At 40.7% G+C, this 22,598-nt stretch overlaps 1 protein-coding gene across 2 annotated transcripts in view; it reads right to left on the bottom strand.

The window, feature by feature from the left end:
• SLCO5A1 (solute carrier organic anion transporter family member 5A1) overlaps window positions 1–22,598 on the bottom strand; it is a 159,898-nt gene that overhangs the window by 92,173 nt on the left and 45,127 nt on the right. For both annotated transcript variants that reach the window (XM_015145540.3, XM_001099565.4), the window contains exon 3: window positions 190–322. In XM_015145540.3, the coding sequence (XP_015001026.2) occupies window positions 190–322 (133 nt within the window). The remainder of the gene's footprint in view (window positions 1–189; window positions 323–22,598) is intronic.

The raw sequence follows: 22,598 nt of genomic DNA on the forward strand, positions 1-22,598 counted from the left end.
ATATTCATAGGTTCTGGGGATTAGGATGTAGCTTTCTTTGGGATGTTATTATCCTGCCTGTCACCCCTTCCCAGACACGTTTCAGCTATTTTTTGTCTCCCTATTGGAAAAATTTTAAATACAAATGTACTATTATTTTAACTATCGTTAGTAAGAAGTGAAATTTAAAAATTAGAGAACAGAACTTACCAGTTTCCAATGAAACGAGGGTCATTCTGGTCAAGGTGAACAGGATTTCTGGGATCAACATAAAAACCAATAAGAAGTCCACCTAATAAATATCCCACTGCAGGGCCAAGTGCTCCCATGACATACATGATGGCTGAGAAGACAGAAGGGGAAATGTGAAATACAGCAACGTTTCATTACATGTTAGGAGTTCTCTCATTTCACTGTCATACCATAGACACGTCACAGTTCAATACAGTTAACTTTCAAAAAAGGGGACCTTCGGAGATTTGTGTCCATGTTTACATCTTGGTTTTGAAGCTTGCCCTTTATTTACCCATTGTCCTCTTAGAGCATCAGAATCATTGGGAGAGCTTTTTTGGTGGCTTTTGTTTTGTTTGTTTGTTTGTTTGTTTTTTGAGACGGTCTCGCTCTGTCGCCCAGGCTGGAGTGCAGTGGCTGGATCTCAGCTCACTGCAAGCTCCGCCTCCCGGGTTCAAGCCATTCTCCTTCCTCAGCCTCCCGAATAGCTGGGACTACAGGCGCCCGCCACCACGCCCGGCCAGTTTTGTGTGTTTTTAGAGACAGGACTTCACCGTGTTAGCCAGGATGGTCTCAATCTCCTAACCTCGTGATCCACCCACCTCGGCCTCCCAAAGTACTAGGATTACAGGCATGAGCCACGGCACCCGGCCCTGTTTTTTAATATAGGTGTTTGGGCCCCACTCCAGAACCACTAAATTCTAATTTCTAGAAGTAGAGACCCAGGCTAGTTAATGAGGCAGTCACTGAATAACCAAGAGAAGACTTTTTTTTATGTCTAACATAAAGAAAAAAAAAGAAAAAAGTAGGTGTCACTCATCATAGTTAGAAGATTCTAGCAGGATGGGGGAATTCAAGGCCAGATTTTGCTATGAGGCTGGATTCAGCTGAATTGACAAAACTGCTTAAGTGTCCTCAAATTGCTAATATTTTTTCAAACCACCACTTTAGAATTAAATAAGATGTTACAATGCATTTGGTTTACTGTTAATTGAAGAATCTTATTCAAATATGAATAAATCTGCCTAAATGGCATGGGTCAAAAGTTCCAAATGGAAAGCACCAACCACAGATGAACCAGAAAATAATTTTTTAAAGCACATGCCCAAGGGAGTGGGGAGAGTATGTCTCACTGTCAGTGAATCAAAAAGGTTGTCACTGTATCCAAAAAACTTGCCATCAAAATGTGCATATAGGCCAGGCACGGTGGCTCACGCCTGTAATCCCAACACTTTGGGAGGCCAAGGCTGGTGGATCACCTGAGGTCAGGAGTTCGAGAGCAACCTGGCTAACATGGTGAAACCCCATCTCTACTAAAAATACAAAATTAGCCACTGTGGTGGCACATGCCTGTACTCCTAGCTACTTGGGAGGCTGAAGCAGGAGAATCGCTTGAACCTGGGAGGTGGAGGTTGCAGAGAGCCAAGATGACGCCATCACACTCCAGCCTGGGCAACAAGAGCGAAACTCCATCTCAAAAAAAAAAAAAAAAAAAAAAAAAACAGGCCAGGTGCAGTGGCTCACGCCTGTAATCCCAGAACTTTGGGAGGCTGAGGCAGGTGGATCACTTGAGGTCAGGAGTTTGAGACCAGCCTGGCCAACATGGTGAAACCCCATTTCTACTAAAAATACAAAAATCAGCTGGGCATGGTGATGTGCACCTGTAATCCCAGCTACGCGGGAGGCCGAGGTGGGAAAATCACTTGAACTTAGTGGGCAGAGATTGTAGTGAGGCAAGATCACACCACTGCACTCCAGGCTGGGAAACTGAGCAAGACGCCAAAAAAAAAAAAAAAAAAAAAAAAAAAAGGATGTATAGCAAACAACAACAAATCCATTAGCATTCCTTTAATTTTTTGTTTTTCAATTTTCACTTTTATAATTTAAAATTATAAAATAAGTAATATTTTGTCAATTTTAAAATTTTAAGATAGGGTATGTAATTTCTTGAGAATCATAGAAAAATCTAGCCACATTCCAAACCTAATTTTTTCCTATTTGAACTCAGTTATCTGGGGACAAATCAATAAACACTTTTTTTTTTTTTTTTTGATACGGATTCTTTGTCGCCCAGTCTGGAGTGCAGTGGCGTGATCTTCGCTCACTGTAACCTCTGCCGCCCTGGTTCAAGCGATTATCCTGCCTCAGCCTCCCCAGTAGCTGGGATTACAGGCGCCTGCCATCGTGCTGGGCTAATTTTTGTACTTTTAGTAGAGACAGAGTTTCACCATGTTGGCCAGGCTGGTCGCGAACTCCTGACCTCGTGATACACCCACCTCAGCCTCCCAAAGTGCTGGGATTACAGATGTGAGTCACCACACCCAGCCAATAAACACTTTTATGGCACTGTTGTGTACAAGGCCTGGTAATGAACTCAGATGTTAAGTGTTCCTCATTTCCAATGTCGTCATACATTGTTAACCACTGAGTAAATAAGGAAGCTTTGCCACATCCTTTAAAGTTACCAGAAAGCAAACTGGAATAATTAGAATGGCTTCACCTTACTTTATCATTCACACCTAAATACACTTTGAATGATTTTTGTACCTCCTGTTACTTTTAACCACAAACAGCAAGACAGTAATTTAACACCTGCTCTCACTTTTCACACTATTTCAAAAGAGAAAGCACAGTGTTTATTTTATAGAATCATCTGCTCATAACAATAAGACATTAAGTTCTTTGACTCTCCATCTGTGATTGGAAATGGAAAATGGAGGCAGAGCCACAGGTAACTAGTACTCTTTCGGAAGTATGCTTCTCATCAATAAAATTAGAATTTTGATAAAGATCTTGTTAATCTCTTTGTTTATAACCTAGACTGTAACTCAAGAATAGAAAGTACTTTTTCTGTTACAGGTATTCCCATATGCATATGAAGATAACACTTATGTTTACACCTCCAGGCAAACCGGCATCATTTACAACTTAAAACTGTAATGAGGCCAAAATGTGACATGAATCATTCTCCCAAAATAGTTCTTCTGGCATGAAAGAGGCTATCTTACAAACACAGACAGGGAAAAGGGTATTTCTGCCATACTGTTTATGCCGGGGCACCTGAGGATAACATCTTGGAGTGGCAAACGGAATTGTGCAGGATGTGTATTGGCCAGACACACAATTATCCAGTGAGAGGAAAATTCATTAAATAGCATTCACCAAAAAAAACCCTAACTACTCCCTAAAATATAGATAAAGCTTTTTAAAATTTGTCAGTGTAACCAGAAACATTTATTTCTATTATATAGCAAGCAAGTCCAATGGAATCATTCCCATATATATCTGTGTGCCTGTGTGTGTATATATGTAAGTATATGTGTGCCTGTGTATGTATATGCATGTATATGTGTGCCTGTGTGTATTTAGATACATATATACACACACACGGCACACATATGCATACATATACACTTACATATATGTGTATATGTGTATAATTACTGTATATCACAATTATATATATATACATATGAATATATAACTATATATTACAGTTATATAAGAATGTGTGTATATGTATATTACTCTGTGTGTGTATTATATATATTATATATATTAACCAATGGTTCTCAGTCAGAGCTTACAAGAGAAGCAAATTGCTGAAGCCAACCCGTACCACTCAACTCCCCCAGTCAAAAACTCCCAGTCATTCCTACTGACTGAAGGTAAAGTTCTAAACTGCCCCACCTGGAGTTCAAGTGCCGGTCAAACTGGCCTCCTGCTACCATTCTATCTTAAAACTGTAAGATCTAAAGCCTGTACTCCAGGCTCCATGATCAGCACAGGCCTAGGAGGAACCAGGTCCCTTCCTTTGCTGACCTCACCATACCCTGCCTGGGACTTTCCAACTCTCTGGATCCTACCCATTCTTCAAGGTCCAATCAAGTCCACCCCTGACTGTCCTCCTCTGAATGGCCTTTCTCCTCAGAATCCCTGTAGACTCTTTTTTGTCTATTCTAGCAGCCTTCACACTCCCTCATGCATCTCTAGAAGTAAAAGGTTTTAAGTATTAATCTCGAATGGAAGCGTTTTCTGTGTGATGTGTAGGTACTATCAGTCTCTCTCTCACAGCTCACTTCAAATGCATCAGTAAATCCTGTTGGTTCTCTCATCAAATTATATCCAGCATCCAGCTCCTTCTCCTCACCTCCATAGCTAATACTCTGGTCCAGGCTCATCTGGAAAATTACCCTAGGCCTTCCAGCTGGTCTCCTGGCTTCTGCCCTTACTTCCCTACAATGTATTTCAACACAGCAGCCTTAATATCCTCTAGAAACATGAGCCAGATCATGTCACTTCTTGGCTCACACCCTCCAGTGCCTTCCCATCCCACTCTCAGTCCGAAACCCACGTGTAGCTACAGGGACCTGCCGACACATTTGCAGCCTCTCCTTTACCTCCCCACTTCGTCTCTCATCACTCCCTGTTCCCTAGGCTCCAGTCATACTGGTCTCTTCGTTCTTTAACCTTCCAGGCACATCTCCGCCTTAGGGTCTTAGCAGTTGCTCTATGTGCACGTGTGTGTGTTTGTGTGTGTATGCATGCGTGTATGTATGTGTGTGTGTGTGTTTTGAATGCTCTTCCCCGCCACATGGCCACACGGTTCCTTCACTCACTCCCTCCAGGTAGTTACTCAAACAGTTCCTTCTCACTGACTCCTGACGTGGCCACCTTATTCAAAAATTAAAGACTCTTTCCCCAATTCTTACCACCCCTTTTCCCGCTTTATTTTTCTCCTTAGTATATATCACCACCTAACACTACATATTTCCTTTGTCCATCTTGCTTATCATCTGTCTTCTCCAACTGGAGCATAAGCTCCTCAAGAGATGCTTGTCAGTGGTGCTCACTGCTGTGTCCCCAGTGCCCCGCACGTGGAGGAGGCACACAGCCCTCTGCACTCACACGCTCGTTACTCTCACTGCTCCCATGCAGCCAGTGAACACTCTACTGTCATGAATAACAGTAGATGTCATGATGAAATTCTTCCTCAGTGTACACCAGCTCCCGACATCTTAGCTAAGAACAGCAGCTATCAACCCATATTTCATGTGGTGAAGTTGATAAATTCATGTTTTTTGACCGTGTCCCATCAGATCTGATTACACCGTCATTGATTTTCTCTTTTGATGAAGAACTTGGAAGTTTGAACTTCAATTCAAACTTCATTTGAATTCAATGAACCAGTAATATAAATATAAATAGAAGCTCCAATCTGTCCTTCCTGCACCCCATTGGATTATCTCACAGGCAATGGAGTGCCCACTCCCCTCTGAGAGCACGCTAAATCATTCCATTTATTTGAGATTAAATGTGCCCTACTTTTTATTTCTATTTATCCTGTCAAATAGTTATCTCATATCTTTCCAAGAAGCTCTGCATCGTTGACAGCAGGAATCACATCCTACATAGTACTACATAGTGGATAAAGCACAGACTCCAAAATCATGTGTTCAAATCTCAGCTCCAATTCTCAACAATCTTAGGACCTTGAGCAAGTTGTTTAAGCTCTCTGAGCCCTTTTCCTCATCTGTAAAGCTGAGATGGTAGAAGTATTGACTCACAGGGTTATCATAGGCATGAAAGGAGTTAATACCTGTAAAGCATGTGGAATGCCTGGCACACAGGCTATATAAGAATAAGCCGTTTTAGGCCGGGCACGGTGACTCATGCCTGTAATCCCAGCACTTTGGGAGGCCAAGGCAGGTGGATCATGAGGTCAGGAGTTGGAGACCAGCCTGACCAACACGGCGAAACCCCATCTCCACCAAAAATACAAATACTAGCCAGGCATGGTGGCACACACCTGTAGTCCCGGCTGAAGTGGGAGGATCACCTGAGTTTGGGAGGTCAAGGCTGCATGAGTCATGATCATTCCACTGCACTCCAGCCTGTGCAACAGAGTAAGACCTTGCCTCTTTGGACATGGGAGGCATTCAATATGAATTTTTTATGGATTGATTACATACCATGATCAAAAGAATGACCATACCCCTTATTTCTTATCCTATATCTCTGATTCCACCTTTGTCTGGATGTACCTCCTCCCAACCTTGGCAAGATGTACAGGTTACACATCAAAGGAATTCCTGTTATTTCGTTATTTGCCCATAGTCACAGACTTAAACTTATATAGATTTAGACTGTGTTGGTCATCTCAGGCTGCCATGACAAAATACCACACACTGGGTGGCTTAAGAAACTGACATTGGTTTCCTCAGTTTAAGAGGGTGGAGTCTAAGATCAAGGTGTCATCAGCACTGCCTTCTGAGGAGGTCTCTCTTCCTGGCTTGTGGATGGCTACCTTCTTGCTGTGTCCTCCTCTCCCTACACGAACAGGGAGAGAGCATTCTGGCATCTCTTCCTATTCTTATAAGGACCTTATAGATTAGGGACCAGGCACATGACCTCATCTCACCTTAACAACCTCCCTAGAGGCTCCCTCTCCACATACAATCATACTGGAGGTCAAGGCTTCGACATATGAATCCTTGGGGGACATAATTCAGTCCCTAGCAGATACCGACCCACCTGCAACCATATCATTCCTCTTTCCCTTCTCTTGCTATCACTTCACTGCTCATCTAACATGTCTGTCCTCACCTTGACCACAGCCTGCCTCCCTCGGCCTCAGACATGATTTCTCTCCTGACTGTGCTTCCACCTTGTTCACTCAGTCAGCAAACTGGCATCTTGTGGTACCATCCCTTCAGGCTTGACTGAGTCCCCAGAGTCTGCTGGTCGCATGGTCATTCTTTCTCCAGAACATCCTATGTACACTCGACCTAGAGCTAGCTCAGTGACCCACATGGGCTACACTCCCCATCCTTGAAAGCCCAGTGCTTCACTGAGGCCTCGCCTGACCCACACAGGCCACAGGAATGTCTGTCCTAGGGGCTCACATCAAGTATTATCTGCACTGCCCACTGTATTATGTTGTTGTATTATCACTACATACCCATTCATCACTTTTTTTCATCTTTCCAGCTAGGTTAGACAGACTTTGAGGGCAGGCAACATGAATCACACTTTTCTGAATCTGCCCCAAAACCTAAAATACTGAACTATTGACACAGGAAGCACTGAAGTGAACATCCTCAGATCAGATCAGAGCCCCGCGCCCACACCTGTGCCTTGTCAAAAGTTACTCTCTCTGAGTCCTAATAAGATGATGCATGTAACATGCTTAATATAATAAACATTGAAAAAAATACTAAGTTGGATTTTTATGTTGAATAATTACCTACTCGTTCTCTAATAAATATTATTAAATATTAATTTTGTGTAGATCACATACATACATTACTTAATACATGACATACTTAACACCTTTAGGTTATCTTAATAAGTTATCTCTTCTGGAGTCACTATTTTTGATTCAGGAACTGGTTTTTGTGACAGGCTGGGATGGGAGTTGGGAAAGAGAACATCCAGCCTCTCTTTCCTTGCAGAAGGGCCAGTGCAAGGTATCTTTCTGGAGTTGAACACGTGCATGTCTATGCCTGTTTCTATAATTATTTTAAATTAAACTTTAGGGTTTTTCCTAATGATTACTAAATATAAGATGGATTCATTTAGGGAGAACTCTCAAGAGCACAAAAAATAATTTTAAAAAATCAGCATAATCTCTACTACCCAAATAATACCATATTAACAATAGTAATAAATATTTTGTACTATTCATATGTTCATCTACTGTATAAACTTTTTGAATAGTTAGAATTACACAGTAATTATTGTTCTATAGTTCTGTTTTTTCGTGTAACTATCTCAAGCTTTTTCTATGTCAGTAAGTATTCTTCTATAACATTTGCTGTGTCTAAATGGTGCCTCATGATGTGGTTATCTCATACTTCATAGAATACTCCCCTATGGATGCCAGCTTTATGCTGTTACAAATATCTAGCTGAGATTATTGCTCTGAAGATTGTATGACCTATTTGAAGCTTTATTATGCATGTGCTGCAAAGAACTAGATCCCAGCCGGGCACGGTATCTCACACCTGGAATCCCAATACTTTGGGAGGCCGAAGTGGGAGGATCACTTGAGCCCACGAGTTCAAGACTAGCCTGGGCAACAGAGTGAGACTCTGTCTTTATTATTTTATAATTAATTAGTTAGTTAGTTACATTTTTTCAGTGAAGCAGATCCCAACGTAAAGATTGCAACACCCACCCACATATACACAATCATTGTAAATCATTGATTTACAAATCATTGATTGTGTATCATTGTAAATCATTCCCAGCTCAGCTGTGTACTTTCGTGGAGTTAAGAAGCCACTTATGATGGGAAGGGTTTCTGATCTTTTCAGACCCTTCCAAAAAGGCCACCTTCCACAAGGGGAAGCCAGCTCCCCAGCTCACCCTGGCCTCAGACCTCACAGCTGCCCCAGTCGAGAGGCGACTCTCAAGAAGCCTGGCCCTGCTACAGCTTCCTAGCTGCCTCCTCGCTGCCCACCCCCCACAGTATTTCCTGCACTGATCTGCCCCAAGCTCCTGGACCTTACCAGAACTTGTATTTAATTTTCTTCTTAAATGACTCTTCCCCTTATTCTATGATCACTTCTGCTTTTGACATTAAAGCACATTAACTGCTATTTTTAATCCCATTTACCATCACATTTTTAACTTTCTCCTGCAGATTTCACCTTTATTATACTCTAATCTCTCTTTCACTTTTAGCTTTTGATCTTACTTTTTTATTTTATTTTATTTTAGATGGAGTTTCACTCTTGTCACCCAGGCTGGAGTGCAGTGGTGCAACCTTGGCTCACTGCGACTTCCGCCTCCCGGGTTCAAGTGATTCTCCTGCCTCAGCCTCCTGAGTAGCTGGAATTACAGGCTCCCGCCACCACGCCCAGCTAATTTTGCATTTTTACTAGAGATGAGGTTTCACCATGTTGGCCAGGCTGCTCTTGAACTTCTGACCTCAAGTGATCTGCCCACCTCACCCTCCCAAAGTGCTGGGATTACGGGTGTGAACCACCACACCCCACCTGATCTTACATCATTTTAAATGTATTTTATCTTTTAAAACATTTTCCTGGGGTGTTATATTTTAAAAATTAACTTTCATGTTTTTCTTTTGAATGTGTTCTTACTTTCTATCTCTCATACTTTTAAGTTTGCCTACTTTTTTAGTGCTGTTCGTATGAGGCTAAATTTATTTGTAGCAATTATCTTGATTTTAGAACTTTAAACCTTTGTTATATTCCTTAATTTTACCTTATTTTTAGTGTTGAATGGTTTTTCTTTCCTTTTTAGTCTTCTTACATTATCTCCTTTAACAGTGTTTATCTTACTCTTCTCTTATGCGGTGCTTATTTTGTGATCAGTTTTGGTGATTGCTCATGAGAAGCTGGGTGCAGCATCACACCTCTTCTGGGCATATCTCGCCCAGAGGTCTCTGTCGCTGCTGCCCCAGCTGCCCCTCGGGCTCGTCCAGTGGGTGAAAGATGGTAGCCTGAGAGGTTTAGAGTTCATTCTCTCCAGGACTCAAGCTCACTCAGCACATGGCATGTTGGATTAGCTGGAACCTATGCTTGCTCTCTCACATTATCCAGTAATGAGAAATGTGAGTTCTAATCCAAGTTCTCTGATGAATAACTGCTGACACTAAGACGAGCCAGAGGGCTCTTTATTCAGCTCCAGCCTGGCCCTGGGGAGGGTCCTATGGGTTGACCTTCCCAATGGCTGCTCCAGAGATGGGGAGAAATTGCACCCTGCAACATGCTCCGGGAGCTACTTCACCACTTATCAAGGCTGCCACCCCATTCCTGGCAGAATTCAGAGACGCTCCTCCCTCTTCACCACAAAAACCCAACAAGGCTGCATCAGGGATTATCTCAAACTGGGTTGTTCCATGGAGTCAGCTGCAACCTCGGGGACCAACTCTCTGAACTCTACAATCTATATGAAATAATTCAACCTGCTTGGAAACCTATGCCCCTGAATCACAAGAAATGATTCTGGCATATAATCCCAGCACTCTGGGAGGTCAAGGCAGGAGGATCACTTGAGTCCAGGAGTTGAAGACCACCCTGGGCAACGTAGTGAGACTTCGTCTCTACAAAAAGTTTAAAAATTAGCCAGGTGTGGTGGCACATGACTCTAGTCCCAGCTATTTGGGAGGCTGAAGTGGAAGGATCCCTCCAGCCTGTGGGGTGATGGGGGTTGAGGCTGCAGTAAGCTATAATTGCACCACTGCACTTCAGCCTGGGTGACAGAGAGAGAGAAAAGAAAAGAAAAGAGAAAAAGGAGGGAGGGAGGAGAAAGGAAAGGGAAGAAAAGAAAAGAAAGGAAAGGAAAGGAAAGGAAAGGAAAGGAAAGGAAAGGAAAGGAAAGGAAAGGAAAGGAAAGGAAAGGAAAGGAAAGGAAAGGAAAAGAAAGGAAAGGAAAAAGGAAGGAGAAGAAATGATTCTGGAGTTCCTAACGGTGGTCAGCCAGGCAGATATGGGCCTTCCTGGACCTGGGAAACTGAGGGACCCAGTCAAAACCAGCATCATGTAGGGCTGCAGAGTCACCTCCTTCCTGGCCTCATGCCCTAAAAGGTTGAATAAGGATTCACATGTAAGTTCAGAGATCATCCACTCATCCATGCACTCTGTGATGCAGGGCACTGGGACAGGGAGGGGTCATTGCAAAGGTGAATCAAACTGATGCATTTTCTTCCAGGAAAGAAACATGTAAAACTCACTATGATCCAAGGTTCAGTGAATAGGTGCAACAAGCACCAATAATACGCTGTGGACTGTGGGAAAGAAATGATGCGTTGTAATTAGTTGGGGACGGAGGACAGAGAAGGCTTCATGGACCCTGGACACTAAAGGCTGAGCAGCACACGTGGGCAAAGGCCCACAGATTTGAAAGTGAATGCTATATTCAGGGAATTGCAACTGATCACACTCAGGGAGAGGCAGAGAAGAGTGACCACCACCACCTGCACCCTACTCCCATCTTGGGGCCTCGATGCATACACAGCTGTGTGCAGGTTGCCAGCCCCTCTTCTCTGAGTGCCCTAGAGAGTGATGGTAGCACAGAACTGGCTTCCCCTACCACGTAATGGCATTTGGAAATGGTTTTCTGTTGTTTCTCAGAAGACAGGAGAAGAACAAGTCACGTCCACTGTGCTATTGAGAGCAGGCTCCAGCATCTAGAACGGGGAGTCCGGGCACTCGTCTTTGGGTCTCCTGAACACTTGTATCTTTCCTGCCACATCCTCTTCCCTCTCTGCTTTTGCACTAGTCACTGGGATGCAGTTGAGAGTCCAGAGTACCAGAGGCTGTCCAAGGCCTCTCTGTCCACCTCATTCCTGCTGTCCCCATCTCTTGGAAGTGGCAATTCCCCTTCTCATTCATTCTCTCTGTTTGGGGGCAGAATTCAGTGAAAGAATGACCACCCTCAACTGTGGTGGGGGCCACCCCTATTGCACACAGTTCTGATAGCCCATCATTCATGAAGCCCCATCCTCCATGATTCATCAGAAGACAGGTGACCAACCCAGGCCACTCAGATGCCCTTCTTCCTGGAAGATCTTTCCCCAGATGCCAACGGCTCACTCACTCCCTTACTTCTTCCAGATCTCTGCCCAAATATTATCCCTTACAGAAGCCACAGTGTTCCACACATCTACACATGGCACCTGCCACCTGCTTCCATCCCGCTGTCATCCACCCTGCTGCAGTTTTCATCCAGGTGCATATCACTGCACTGCATACTTTTATATATTTGTTCATTATCTGCCTCTCCCACTGGAATGTCAGCTCATTGAGAACAAGGACTGTTTTTCTCACTGATGCATTATCAGTGCCTAAGCAGTGCTGATTGTAAGCACTAATAAGCCTTTATTGAATGGAGAAGGGATGAAGACATGGACTTTGAATCTTGGGTGAAATAACAGAAGCAGCTGCAGCTTTGTCCTTACAGCAGAGCCTTGAAGAGTCATCCATAGGCTCCTGGTGCTAGACTCTCAGGGCTGCCCTATCACAGCGAGCATCTATACCTCCCCCAATCCCACCCCAATAGAGTCCTTGATTTACAGAGTTGGTTCCTATGGTTTACAGTCACAGATCCCTGCCTCATGCCTTCTCCAGGCCCTCCACAGGCCACCACCATCTCCAAGTGGGTTTGCTGGGTTCTCAGAGTCTCCTTATAACTGACCTGGATTTACTGTTCCCTTTGACAAATTTGAACTTGGTCTCTCAATTATCACCCTCTAATTCCAAGTCACACCCCACCCCCAGCTCATTGCTGATTGCCCGTGGCTCCCCCATATTCCCTCTGGTGTGTAACCCACTTTCTCAGCTGCCACACACGGCAGTGAACCCTGCTGAGAACTGTGCCCACAGCAGTTTAAGGTTACAAGCTTAATATAGGTCCAGTTTCAGGGTCTGGGACTGCACTCAGGATGGTGCCACAGAAAAACATTTTATGCACATGTCTAAGTCCTCAAATGGCTATTAACCCTGGTGTGCGGCATAATTATAGGAGGCCACCCTCTTGTATGCGTTTGGTGACACAGCACTGCAGATAACAAAAGGATACGAAGAACAATCCACGCGCATCACCACGATACTGCAACAGCGATACCAACTCTCTTTCAACTTGCATATTCCCTGAAAAATAGCCAAAGTACTTTAAAGCACCAGAGCACTGTATTTAAAGAAAATTATTCCAACTCATTCCTTCCACTCACAAGCACAGGCAGATAAGAGGCCTTTGATCTCAGTTATTTTGAGCAGCAATTTTTTTATTTTAAGTGATTCCGTTATTTTGACACAGGCCTGACAGCAAAAGAACAGCTGCCATGGCAGTCAGGGAATACTCTATCACTTTGCTGAAACATCCAGAGAGCACCTCAGGTCACAAATGAGAGGGGAAGAGAGTTTCAGTAGATTTGGAGAGCTTTCTCCTCGCTGCCATAGAGAGAAATCATTGGTTGAAATTCACTAACTTCCTTTAGAAATATTTTCAAAGTAATTTGAAAATTATTTAGAGAATAATGTGTTCCCTAAAAGGGAACATACAAATGTATAAGCAGCAGCCACTTATGCTTAATTAGCATCTGGGGCATGGAAGGGGAACAGGTTTAATGTGCTGTGGCTTTAAAACATCAGATTGGAGCCGGGCGCGGTGGCTCAAGCCTGTAATCCCAGCACTTTAGGAGGCCGAGACGGGCGGATCACAAGGTCAGGAGATCGAGACCATCCTGGCTAACATGGTGAAACCCCGTCTCTACTAAAAATACAAAAAAAAAACTAGCCGGGCGAGGTGGCGGGCGCCTGTAGTCCCAGCTACTCCGGAGGCTGAGGCAGGAGAATGGCGTGAACCCGGGAGGCGGAGCTTGCAGTGAGCTGAGATCCAGCCACTGCACTCCAGCCTGGGCGACAGAGCGAGACTCCGTCTCAAAAAAATAAATAAATAAATAAAAATACAACATCAGATTGGCACATGTATCTATATGTAACAAACCTGCACGTTGTGCACATGTACTCTAGAACTTAAAGTATAATAATAAAAAAAAACACCTGTGAGTGACCACTGTCTATACACTTCATCAGATCCTCAAGAAGGAGCACAGGGGGTTATCAGGAAGGCATGAAAAATATTAGGCCAAATTTTTAAAAGTATATTTTGGAGCAAAACAATTTTCATAAAAAGTTAAGAATGAATCCCCTTAGAACACAAACAGAAAATGGACGAGACTTACCAAAACATAAATGAACTCATGAAAAACTTTAACTCACAAGTTATCAAAGAAATAGAAGCTGCAGCTGGACACAGTGGCTCATGCTTATACTCCTAGCACTTTGGGAGGCCACGGTGGGAAGATCATTTGAGCTCAGGAGTTGGACACCAACCTGGGCAACATAGTGAGACCTAGTTCTCTACAAAAAAAAATTTTAAATTAGCCAGGTGTGGTGGTGCATGCCTGTAGTCCCAGCTACTTGGGAGGTTGAGGCAGGAAGATGGCTCCAGCCCAGCAGACTAGGCTGCAGTTTGCCATGATTGAGCCACTGCAATCCAGCCTGGGTGACCAAGATCCCATCTCAAAAAAAGAAAAAGAAAAAGAAAAAAAGCTGCAAACACTGAGACACAATTCTAATTTAATAAACTCACAAAGACTGAAATAACACTCAGTGCAGAAACAAAATCAGTGAGTTAGTTATTCTAATCCACTGCTGGTACAAAGTTATACGATCCAACTTTTGGACAGTAATTCCCATATATATATATATATATATATATATATATACACACACACACACACACACACACACACACACATATATATACACACACACATATATATATATCATAGTAACATTTATCAATATATTATGTATACAATAGAAACAACATTAATAATAAAGTAATTGTTAACTAAATTTTGAGACACAGTGTGGCTATTAATTTTAATGTTTATGAAGAGTTTTTATAGCTTGAAGAAATATTTATTTTTAAATTTAAGTGAAAATGAAGGATACAAAATTTTTTTAATAATGTGGTCATGATTATATAAACCTTCAAAAAAAGACTGGGCTGGGTGCTGAGACCTGTCATCCCAGCACTTTGCAAGGCCAAGGCTGGCGGATTGCTTGAGCTCAGTTCAGGACCAGCCTGGGCATCATAGCAAGAACCCATCTCTACAAAAAATACAAAAATTAGCTGAGCGTGATGACATGCACCTGTAGTCCCAGCTACTCGGGAGGCTGAAGTGAGAGTATCACTTCAGTCCAGGGGTTTGAGGCTGTAGTGAGCCGTGATCATGCCACTGCACTCCAGCCTGAATGACAGAGTGAGACCCTGTCTCAAAACAAGAAACAAACCACAGAAAGGAAAAAAAAAAAAAACATCTAGCAGGAAATAATCATAGAAAATATTTCTGAACAGGTACTTTACCAAAAAAGATACATAAATGGAAAATAAGCACATGAAAGAGATTCAGCATCATTAGTCATCAGAAAAGTGCAAATTAAAACCACAATGAAATACCACTAAACACCTATTTGAATGGTTAAAATTAAAAAGACAGACCATACCAAGTGTTCTGGAGGATGTGATGCAAACTAGAATGTCATACCCTGCTGGTGGGAATGTAAAATTGGTACAACCACTTTGGAGAACATTTCAGTAGTGTCTTATGGAGTCGAACATATACATATCACACGATTCAACCATTCCATGCCCAGGTATGATCACAAAAGAAATAAAAACATATGTCCATACAAATGTTCATAGAAGCCTTATTTGTAGTAGTGAAAAACTGGAAACATCGAAAACATCTGTCTAGAGATGAAGGGATAATGAATTGTAGTATGGTCATACAATGGAATATTACTTAGCAATACAAAGAAATGAACTATCGATACTTGCTGAAATGTGGAGAAATCTCAAAATAATTATGTTGAGTGAAAGAAAGCAGACATAAAAGAGTACACACTGGATGATTCAATTTATGAAATTCTAGAAAATGTGAACTATCCCATAGTAAAAAGAAACCAGAACAGTGTTACCCAGGGACTGAGGAGGCCAGGCAGAAGGAGAGATTTAAAACAGGCCCAAGAACGCTCTTGGCAATGTTGGATCTGGATCCGTTTGCCATCTTGATTGTGGTGATGGCTTCACTCGGGTGGGTGTGTGGGGGTGTGTGTGTGTGTGTGGTCGTGGTGGTAGTAGTAGTCCCCACTTACTCTTGGCTTCACTTTCTGATGTATTAGTTACCCACAGCCAACTGCAGTCCAAAAATATTAAATGGAAAATTCCAGAAATCAACAATTCTTAAGTTTTAAATTGCACGCCGTTCTGAGTAGCCTGGTGAAATTTCACATTGTTCAGCTCTGTCCCCACCGGGGATGTGAATCCTCCCTTTGTCCCGCGTCCTGACGCTGTCTACGCTTCCCACACGTTAGTCATCAACATCATCTGCTCCTGACATCCAGCCATCGACGTCGTCATCACTGGATGCCAGAAGCAGATGGTCCTTCCTCTGAGTGTCGTTAGAAGGTCAACTGTCCACAACTGTCAACTGTGCCTACGTCATTCATCTCCCTTCATCTCATCACATAGACATTTTATTATCTCACATCACCACAAGAAGGGTGAGTAAAGTACAATAAGATATTTTGAGAGAGAGACCACATTCACATAAATTTTACTATAGTATATTCTTGCAATTGTTCCATTTTATTATTTTTGTTGTTAATCTACTGTGACTAATTTGTAAATTAAACTTTGTTATAGGTATGTATACATAGAAAAAGACAGTATATATAGTGTTCAGATCTATATGAGGTTTTAGGCATGCATTGAGGGGTATTCCCTGCAGACAATGAGGGACTATTGCATATTTATATATATGTATGGGGGTGTGTGTGTGCATATATGTGTTAAACCTTTTCAAATTGTATATTTAATTATGTACAGTTTATTTTATGTCAATTTTATGTCAGGAATAAAAGGAAGGACCAGAGATCTAAAAGTGGATTCTGGAAGTGGTTGCACAACTCTATATATTTACATCACTGAGTTGTATACTTAGAGTAGGTAAACATGGTCTGTAAAATATGCTTCCAAAGAATCATTAAAAAAAACAGAATAGACTAGAAGGAAACACATCCATGTGTTAAAAGTTGTTAACTCAGGTTAGTGAAATTACAATGGGGTTTTTTTGGTGCTTTCCTTATAACTTTTCATATTTTCAGGTTTTCCTAATTGAATCCGTATTAAAATAAGCAAAAAATTAAACATATCTTTGGGAATTAGTAGTACCTCTATAGTATTCAGCTACCAATGCTCCAGCCATCAAATGTACTATCTTTGTATATACTTAGGACAAATCAGTATTTTTTAACTTGAAGGAGGCCTTTACAGGTTAATGGATTTGTTTTATTTGTTCTTATGTCTATATCGTTTTTTGCAGGGGCACCTCACACATCCTGAACATCAATAATCTCTGAGGAATGTATGTACAGGACAGTATTTGTAAAGCAGCCCTCCCATTTTCTGTAAGATTGATCTGTCTAGTACTTCAAGATGACTTCTTATAGGCCAAACTATTATAACAAGTCAAGGGTTAACAAACTACCAGCAGATCTGGTAAATACAGTTTTATTAGAAAACAGCTACATGGATTCATTTATGTATTGTGTATGGCTACTTACACCAAAACAGCAGAGTTGAGCGACTGCAACAGACGTGGTACAGCCCACAAAGCTGAAGATATTTACTATCTGACCCTTTATGTAAAAAGTTTGCCGACCATTATAATAAACCATGGCAGTCTTTTATTAAGCATTTACTGTGTTCCAAGTATCAGCAAAATGTTTGCATACATTGTTTATTTTAATTTTCACCCGTAAGGTAGTTATAATTATTTAAGCTATGACTCTAAACCACAGAAGTATGGGTAAATTTTTGTTTAGATGCATATCTGAAAAAGCCATTTCTCTATAAAGTTTATAGTTTTAACATGTTAACTACGTAGAATAAAATTATGCATGGAAATCAAAAGACTATTTGCATAAAAAGAAAATTTATTTGTAAAATCAATTTTTCCAAAGCAGGCAGTATCTCAAAGGTTCAACTTATAAAGGCGTAAACCCAAAGCAGTATTTTAATTGAACTATAATTCATGCTGAAGTGAAATAGAATCATAACTGTTATTTAATGACTACCTTTCAGAAACTACACTAGGTGCTTCACATTACTTGTGCCATCAACACTATCATTCCTATGGTAAAAAACATACTGTCATTTTCAATTTACAGATGAGAAAGCTGAGTCCCTGAGAAGTTAAGGAGATAAGCAATTAGTAAACGGTAGAGCCCAAATTAGAACTTGACTCTATCTGAACCCAAAGCCTGTCCCCTTTTCATTTAAGGGCACATTTCTCCAAAACACAAAAAAGTATTAAAATTTTAATTATAAGAAGCTTAATCAAACTAAAAAGCTTCTGCACAGCAAAAGAAGTAGTCAACAGAGTGAACAGTCAACCTGCAGAATAAGAGAAAATATTTGCAAAATCATATATATAACAGGGGACTGATATCCAGAATTTATAAGGAACTCAACAACAACAAAAACAATTCTATTTAAAAGTGGGCAAAGGACATGAATAGATAATTTTCAACAGAAGGCATACAAATGGCCTACAGGCATGTGAAAAAAGAATGCTCAACGTCATTAATAATCAAAGAAATGCAATTTAAAACCAAAATGAGACATCATCTTACACCAGCCAGAATGGCTATTGTTAAAAAGACAAAAAATAACAGATGTTGGCAAGGATACAGAAAAAAGAGAACTCTTATACACTGTTGATGGGAATGTCAATTAGTATAGCCACTATGGGAAATAGTATGGAGATTTCTCAAAGAACTAAAAATAAAACTAACATTTGATCTAGCAATCCCACTACTGGGGTATCTACCCAACTGAAAGGAAATCAGTATATCAAAGGGATATTTGCCTTCACACGTTCATCATTGCACTATTCACAATAGCAAAGATAAGGAATCAACCAAAGTGCCCATCAATGGAGAACTGGATAAAGAAAATGTGGTACATATACACAACGGAATACGATTCAGCCATAAAAAATAGCATTATATCTTCTGCAGCAACATGAATGGAACTAGAGTCCATTATCCTACGTGGAACAAGCCAGACACAGAAAGACAAATAGCACATGTTCTCACTTATAAATGGGAGCTAAATAATGTGTACATATGGATGTAGATTGTGGAATAATAGACAATGGAGATTCGGAAGGGTAAGGGTGGGTGGTGGATGATGAGCAATTACTTAATGGGTACAATGCATGTTATTTGAGTGATGGATACCCTAAAAGCCCTAATTTCATCACTATGCCATTTATCCATGGTATTACCCAATTACCCAAAACACCATAAAATTATGCCTGTACCCCATAAATTTATTCAAATAAAAAAGAAGCATACAAGACTCTGCTACTGAAAAAAAAAATCACATAAGAGCTGAAAATCTCAAAATATTTTTGGAGCTGTTAGTAGCAGGAGGCTTAAAAGCATTCTAAATGAAAAAGAAGCTCATTATTAGATTTCCTTTTTCAGTTTCATCACTAATTGGTTTCCATAAGGATGGCAGGGAAATGTACATTATCTGGAAAATACATGCCAAATATGTTGCATGCCATTTACTTCAGTAATTACGGTGAAGCCTCAGAAGAGCATACCAGCTGTTAAGAGCAGCTTAAATATATCTCCTGGGAAGGCTAAGTCACTGCTAGGAAGCACCTTCCAGGTAAACAGGCATCTGTGTGACACATTATGCTTTCCAGGCACTTGAAGAAATTTGATTTCCACTGGAAAGATCCAAGTTCAGGGCAACACTGAGGCACAACTGGAACGATGTCTTGTGTAAAGTCCCCATAGTCATTGGCATCACCATGGCCATCCATTGGATTTTATAGACATTTGAGTGATATAAATCCTTTAGGACACCTTTAACGCTACCCTGTTTTTGCATCAATCCACAGGAATTAGTCTAGGTACACTTTAAGTAAGGCTGCCTGCACTAGGGTTCCTCGTAAAGTTTTTTTCTTGAATTCAGAGGCATATTAGTAGTCAAAGCCAACAGTCATTGACTGCTACTATAAGATAATATTGGGCATTTGTTGTCTGTAAGATACTGTGCTAAGGCCTTTATATGCATTTTCTTATTTAATCTCCACTTCAACCTTATGTAATAGATACTATGATTATCCTAACTTTTTTTTTTTTTTTTTTTTGAGACAGAGTTTCTCTTTTGTTGCCCAGGAGTGCAATGGCACAATCTCGGCTCACCACAACCTCCACCTCCCAGGTTCAAGCGATTCTCCTGCCTCAGCCTCCCAAGTAGCTGGGATTACAGGCATGTGCCACCACACCCAGGTAATTTTGTATTTTTAGTAGAGACAGGGTTTCTCCATGCTGGTCAGGCTGGTCTTGAACTCCCAACCTTAGGCAATCTGCCTGCCTCAGCCTCCCACAGTGCTGGGATTACAGGCATGAGCCACTGCACCTGGCCTATTATCACAACTTAAAGCATTTTCCTTTGTCACTACTTCATCAACGAAATAATATAATAAATTCATCTGAATTAAGAATAGATAACATCAAACACCGGGGCCTGTCAGGGGGTGGGGCGCGAGGGAAGGAAGAGCATTAGGACAAATACCTAATGCATGCGGGACTTAAAATCTAGATGACGGGTTGATGGGTGCAGCCAACCACCATGGCACCTGTATACCTACGTAACAAACCTGCACATTCTGCACATGTATCCCAGAACTTAAAGTATAATAAATAAATAAATAAACATCAAAAATTATATAAAAAGTTTTAAAAAATAGATAATCCAGCCTAGCACAGTGGCTCACATCTATAATCCCAAGACCTTGGGAGGTCAAGGTGGGAAGGTTGCTGTAATCCCCGCTACCCAGGAGGCTGGGGAAAGAAGATTGCTTGGTCTTGCAAGAGTTCAAGACCAGCCTGGGCAATAAGGCAAGACCCCATCTCTTCAGAATTAAAAAATTAGCCAGGTGTGGTGGCATGCACCTATGGTCCCAACCACTCAGGAGGCTGAGGTGGGAGGATATCTTGGGCCCAGGAGGTCAAGGCTGCAGTGAGCCATGTTCTTGCCACTGCGTTCCAGCCTGGGAGACAGAGCAAGACCCTGTCACACACACAAAAAAAAGGTAATCCTTGTATTTTTGTTATCTAACAATAAGAAAGATAACTTGTAAATACAGTTTTACTTACTAAGTTAACATACCTAAGCGTTTTGTATCTTTTCTATCACACAACACTTCAATTTATAGTAGTAGAAAAAAATTCTCATTTGGAAAGGTGGAGTAGTCTACAGTCTACTCCTATGAAAAAGACAAAAGTGCCAAATGACCCATCTAATACCAGGCATTTTGTTTTAAAAAGTTTTTAAGTCATATTCAGTTCACTCGGGGCAATTATGACTCAACTCATATTCAAGAGGTTTGTAAGAGTACTGGCTTCAGCATCAGATGTCTGTGTAGGTCTCTACCAGGGACTGGCTCTGTGATCCTAGACAAGTTACTTAATCCCACTGGATGTGCTTCTTCATCTATAAATAGTAGATCATAATTTATCTGCTTCCAAGAGTTACTGAGGGCAGTAAAAGAGACAATTTACATAAAGCCCTTCACACTAAATGCTCATCAGTGTCAGCTATAACAATGATCATTATTGTTATTTCTATTATTATATATGACTTTATAGTTAAAATTATAATTCTGAGACAATACCAGACTTTAAAGTGTCTTCAGATCAATGGGTACCAAAAAAATATAGAAAGAATGAATAAGACCTACTATTTGATAGCACAATAGGATGACTATAGTCAATAATAATTGTATATTTTAAAATAACTTTTAAAATGTAACTAGATTATTTGTAACTCAAAGGATAAATGCTTGAGGGGATACCCCATTCTCCATTGTGTGCTTATTTCACATTGCATGCCTGTAGCAAAACATCTCATGTACTCCATAAATATATGCACTTACTCTGTACCCACAAAAATTTTTTTAAATAATATTTTAAAAATAAAAATTTTAAATTTTAATTTTAATTAAATTTTAATTTTAAATTTTAAAATTTAAAAAAGGTATCTTCACAAAAGGAGGATGATGATGATGTCAATTTTATGGTTAACTGTATTTTCTTTTGTTACCAAAGTCTTAGAAAATGGAATTTGCATATCTGGTTGTCAGATAATTGGAATTGCCCAAAACACCCTATTCCCTAATCATTAATCAATCAGTAGTTATTTGGTAAGTTATACTTTTAAAATATCTTATATTAAATATTATGAGTGAAAAACAGGGCCATGCCCCTTCCTAAACAGAGTGTGAGACCTATATGGAGAATGAAATGATAATTGCAGTGGAGATACATCATTATACATTTGTGCAAGCCCATAAGATGTACACCAAGAATGAATCCTAATGTAAATTATGAATCTTGCACGACAAGGATGTGGCAATGTAAGTTCATCACTTATAATCAATGTACCTCTCTGGTGGGACTCTTCATAATGGAGGAGGCTATGCATGTGTGAGAAAGGAAAGAAAGAAAGAAAGAAAGAGAGAGAGAGAGAGAGAGAGAGAGAGAGAGAGAGAGAAAGAAAGAAAGAAAGAAAGAAAGAAAGAAAGAAAGAAAGAAAGAAAGAAAGAAAGAAAGAAAGAAAGGAAGGAGGAAAGAAAGAAAGAAAGAAAGAAAGAAAGAAAGAAAGAAAGAAAGAAAGAAAGAAAGAAAAAAGAAAGAAAGAAAGAAAGAAAGAAAGAAAGAAAAAGAAAGAAAGAAAGAAAGAAAAGAAAGAAAGAAAGG

The sequence above is a fragment of the Macaca mulatta genome, chromosome 8, assembly GCF_049350105.2.
Source record: "Macaca mulatta isolate MMU2019108-1 chromosome 8, T2T-MMU8v2.0, whole genome shotgun sequence".
Lineage (NCBI taxonomy): Eukaryota > Metazoa > Chordata > Mammalia > Primates > Cercopithecidae > Macaca > Macaca mulatta.